The 5,006-nt window shown below is 45.4% G+C and overlaps 2 protein-coding genes across 2 annotated transcripts; both read left to right on the top strand.

Moving 5' to 3' along the window:
* The first annotated feature begins 490 nt into the window (after window positions 1-490).
* Window positions 491-3,056, top strand: LOC147388890 (uncharacterized). The gene is made up of 6 exons (XM_086419672.1): window positions 491-826; window positions 1,162-1,615; window positions 1,730-1,849; window positions 2,081-2,250; window positions 2,344-2,655; window positions 2,739-3,056. Exons 1-6 carry the CDS (start codon window positions 491-493, stop codon window positions 3,054-3,056), a joined length of 1,710 nt encoding a protein of 569 aa, XP_086275798.1.
* Window positions 3,057-3,248: 192 nt separating this feature from the next.
* LOC147388889 (uncharacterized) lies at window positions 3,249-4,549 on the top strand. The gene is made up of 4 exons (XM_086419671.1): window positions 3,249-3,351; window positions 3,483-3,823; window positions 3,945-3,975; window positions 4,116-4,549. Exons 1-4 carry the CDS (start codon window positions 3,249-3,251, stop codon window positions 4,547-4,549), a joined length of 909 nt encoding a protein of 302 aa, XP_086275797.1.
* Window positions 4,550-5,006: the final 457 nt, after the last annotated feature.

Raw genomic sequence — 5,006 nt, 5'->3', positions numbered from 1 at the left:
CGGACCAACCCGCTCCAAACACACCAGCACCACATACAAACAATGAACGTATTGAGGTATTGGAGGAAAATATAGGTATGCTATCCGGTATTGTTGATGGTATTGTACAATTAGATGGTCGCCAGAACACGCTGGAGGAAAAATCTGATACATTCAGAGCTAGAATGACTGACCTCGAAGAAGATACCCGAGGACCATAGTCACGTTACAGGAACAGATTACGGAGCTCACTACCAAGGTAGGTCTCCTGGTAAGAGTCGTTGGTAACGAGCGGCCTACCGGTAGTGATGCTTCTCCCTCGCGCTTGCGAGTCCCCGAGCCATGAGCCTTCAGTGGTGCCCGCGATGCGAAAGAGCTCAAGAATTTCCTGTTTGATATGGAATAATACTTCCGTGCAGCTCTACTGGATTTAGAAGAGGTAAAAGTAACTACTGTTTCTATGTGTCTTGCAGGTGATGCTAAGCTATGGTGGTGAACAAAGTACACCGAGATGGAGAGTGGCCAATATTCTATCGATACATGGGAAGACCTCAAAAAGGAGCTGAAGAATCAATTCCTCCCCGAGAATGTGGAATTCATTGCCCGTAGAAAGTTGAGGCAACTCCAACAGACAGGTACCGTGCACGATTATGTCAAGCAATTTTCCGTATTGATGCTTGATATCCGTGATATGTTAGAGAAAGACAAGTTGTTCTCATTTACAGAAGGGCTTAAGCCTTGGGTTCAGACAGAACTACTGAGGCAACATGTGCAAGACCTCATGACTGCTATCATCGCAGCTGAGCAGTTGACGGACTATTCCCCCGTGGATGGGAGTAGAAAGAAGGTATCCAATCAGTTGAAAGGGTCCTCTTCGTAGAGTGAACGCACCAATGGGTCTTCCAAAGGTAAAAATGGAGGATCTAGACACAGTCTAAGCAGGAGATCCCATCAGGATTCCTCCCCTTCAAAGAACACAGGTACCCAATTTAATAATCACCACAGCAAGATTCTGGGTTACTTGTGTGGTGGTCCTCATATGACATTCAAGTGCCTGCAAAGAAGCAAGTTGAACGCATTGTTAATTTCCCTGAGTGACCTAGTCACGAGAGTTCAAGTAAGAAAGATGAGGATGAATCTTCTCACATGGGAGCTATGCATCTGTTGAATGCAATGAAACAGACCTCTGAGACTCAAAAGATCCGTCAGTGTATGGGTCTCATGTATGTTGATATGGAGATTGGTGGTAAGACCACCCAGGCAATGGTTGATACGGGAGCTACACATAGCTTCATTGCCCCTGTAGAGGCGAAGGGCCTCAACATCAGGCTCGAAAAGGATTCAAGCCGCATGAAAGCTGTTAACTCAGAGGCCACTCCTATACAAGGATCGGCCAAGTCCGTGGCCGTCAAGATAGGTTCATGGAAGGGTAAACTAGATCTTCTCGCAGTTCCACTCGATGAGTTCCGAGTTATCATTGGGATGGACTTTTTACGACAGAACAAGGCCGTTCCTATGCTATTTGCCTACACTTTGGGCTTGCTAGGTAAAAGTCCAAGCTTCATTCCTCTCTCTACAGGTAAAGAAGGGGGAAAGATGATCTCAGCCCTTCAGCTGAAAAAAGGGTTGAAGAAAGGTAAGCAAAAGTTTATTACTTCCTTATGAGTTGAACCTGATGATCATGACCATAGTTCAACTCCCCCAATGGTAAAACAGGTTTTGACTGAATTTAATGATGTTATGCCGGAAGAGCTTCCGAAGACCCTACCGTCACGTAGGCCGATTGATCATCAAATCGAACTAGTACCTGGTGCCAAGCCTCCTGCAAAGGGGCCATATATGATGAGTCCTCTGGAACTAGCTGAGCTACGTAAGCAACTTGATGGAATTTTAGAGTCTGGATTTATTAGACCTTTGAAGGCACCTTATGGGGTGCCTGTTTTATTCCAGAAGAAGTATGATGGGTCATTGCGACTTTGTGTAGACTACTGAGCACTGAACAAGGTTACCGTCAAGAATAAGTATTTGATTCCACTGATTGCCGATTTGTTTGATCAACTTGGGGCAGCCAAGTATTTTTTCAAGTTGGATTTGAGATCAGGGTACTATCAAGTACGGGTTGCAGATGGAGATGAGCCGAAAACTACCTGTTCTACGAAGTATGGTGCTTATGAGTTCTTAATCATGTCCTTCGGCCTTACGAACGCACCTATGACATTCTGCACCTTGATGAACGACCTCTTCAGACGGTACCTCAACAAGTTTGTTGTGGTATATCTTGATGATATCGTAGTATATCATTCTACCCTTGAATAGCATGTTCAACATTAACGCAAGGTATTCCAAGTGCTTCGCGACAATCAGTTGTATGTCAAGCTAGAGAAGTGTTTATTCGCTCAAGAGCAGATTATGTTTCTTGGCCACGTAGTGGGTAATGGACAGATCCGGATGGACATAGAGAAAGTGCGAGCTATTGATGAATGGAAAACCCCTTCTACTGTCACAGAACTCAGGTCATTCCTAGGTCTTGTGAACTATTATCGACGTTTCGTCCAAGGTTATTCCAAAAGGACCGCACCTCTCACAGACCTGTTGAAGAAATATCACACTTGGTCCTGGTCGGACAAGTGTCATGAGGCGTTTGCAGACCCAAAGCTTGCTGTTATGCAGGACCCAGTCTTAACTCTACCAGACATCACCAAGCCGTTTGAAGTTCAGACAGATGCATCTGACTTTACTATTGGAGAGTGTTGTTACAGGATGGGCATCCGTTTGCTTATGAAAGTCGGAAGCTCAATGATGCTGAGAGATGCTATACCACACAGGAAAAAGAGTTGTTAGTCGTCGTCCACTGTTTGAGAGTTTGGAGACATTATTTGTTGGGATCACAAGTTCATGTGAAGACCGATAATGTAGCCATGAGCCATTTCCTGACTCAAAAGAAGTTGACACCAAAACAGGCTCGTTGGCAAGAATTCCTCGTAGAGTTTGACTTGGCCTTAGATTACAAGCCAGGAAAGAACAATAGCGTGGCTGATGCCTTGAGTCGCAAAGCAGATCTAGCAGCACTTCAGTGACAAGTTTCTCAAGTCACCAGCACTTTACAGCGGAGAATTCATGATGGTTTGAATAGTGATCCCCAAGCAAAGGCCATATTGGATATGGTGCAGAAGGGGAAAGCATGCCGTTTCTAGATTCGTGATGGGTTGTTATATACCACCAAAAGTCGCATGTTTGTTCCACGTACGGATGGGCTAAGACGAGAACTGATGAGGGAGTGTCATGACACTCCATGGGCTGGCCATCCGGGCTGGCGCAGCACATTAGCTCTCTTGAGTGAGGATAGTACTGGTCGAACATCCGTGATGATGTGTTAGATTATGTGAGGACCTGCCTCATTTGCCAGTAAGACAAGATCGAGCGTGAAAAACCAATCAGGCTGTTGGAACCGCTTCCAGTCCCCCAAAGGCCTTGTAAAAGTGTTTCTATGGACTTTGTCTCAGGTTTGCCGAAGGTTGCAGAGTATGAGTCCATCTTTGTGGTTGTGGACCGTTTCTCCAAATATGCTACATTTATATCGACCTCGACATATTGCTCAGCAGAAGAAACAGCGCACTTGTTCCTCAAGCATGTCATCAAGTATTGGGGTGTGCCCAAGAACATCGTCAGCGATAGAGATTCAAGATTTACAGGAAGATTCTGGATCGAATTATTTAGATTACTTGGGTCTCAGCTTGACTTTTCGACCAGCGGACATCCTCAAACAGATAGGCAGACTGAAAGATTTAATGCCATGTTGGAGGAGTATCTCAGGCATTTTGTCACTGCCAACCAAAAGGATTGGGTGAATCTACTTGATGTCGCACAGTTCTGTTTCAACCTTGAGAAGAGCTCTTCCTCCAACAAGAGTCCTTTTGAACTTATTACTGGCCAACAACCTTTAACTTCTCATACTATTGTTTCAGGATATCAGGGATAGTGTCCAAGGGCGTACAAGTTTGCTAAGTTTTGACAGGACAACAATGAAATTGCCAGATCTTACCTTGAAAAAACGTCGAAACGGATGAAGAAATGGGCTAATGAACATCGTCGACCAGATCGTTTCAAAGTTGGTGACTTAGTTCTACTCAAGACAGATCAGTTGAGAAGGTTCAACCGAGTACAACGAGCACACAGGGGACTACTACAGCGTTATGAAGGTCCAATGCTCATCCTCTCTCGAGTCGGCAAAGTCTCCTACAAGCTGAAGTTATCGCACTGGTTACGCAACATCCACCCTATCTTCCATGCCAGCTGTCTCAAGCCATTCCATGCAGATCCAGCACGTAGCATTCCAACATGTTCACCTTCTCGTTCAACAATCCAGCCGGAACGTGTTGTCGACAAAGTTCTCGTCGAACGTCAAGTCAGCAGCAGTTCAAGCAAGCAGCAGCACATGGAGTACTTCTTCACATGGAAGAACTTGCCAGAATGCGAAGCCACCTGGGAAAGAGCAGAGAACCTACAACCATTCAAGCAGAAGATTGAAGAGTTTGTCAGGAACAATGCGAAGAGGACATCTGCAGAATAGGTGGGGGAGACTGTAACGGCCATGTACTCTGACACCTAGAGTTTAAGTGTAGCTCGCCCCGGAGTCACTCAGGAACACCCATGTAATACTATGTAAGGCTTGTTATAAAGCCATGTTAGCCCCCGTACCAGGGCATATCAATTAGCTTAGGGTACATGTCAGCCCCGTGTCAGGGCATACTTGTTAGCTTGGTGGCATTTTCGTAATAAGGGAGTATGACCGGCCTCCACTTTTGATGTTTCCTTCTGGAAACCTAGGAAAGGAAAAGTATACACCTTGTAGGAAGGGTGTCAGTGTTATCCCAATCCCCGACCTACACCCACGTTGTTGAAGCCCAGCTCCGTGGAAGTCCTGCGTATTATAGGAACATCTATTGCTTGTAACGCATCTATTGCTTTTGTAACAAGTTACCCCGTGTAATCAATATTATATCAACAAAGTTGCCTCCAGGCTTTGC

This window comes from Akebia trifoliata, chromosome 12 (assembly GCF_017979445.1).
Source record: "Akebia trifoliata isolate Shusen 1 chromosome 12, ASM1797944v1, whole genome shotgun sequence".
Lineage (NCBI taxonomy): Eukaryota > Viridiplantae > Streptophyta > Magnoliopsida > Ranunculales > Lardizabalaceae > Akebia > Akebia trifoliata.
The sequence above is the reverse complement of the archived record's forward strand: the minus strand, read 5'-3'. Positions and strand labels throughout refer to the sequence as shown.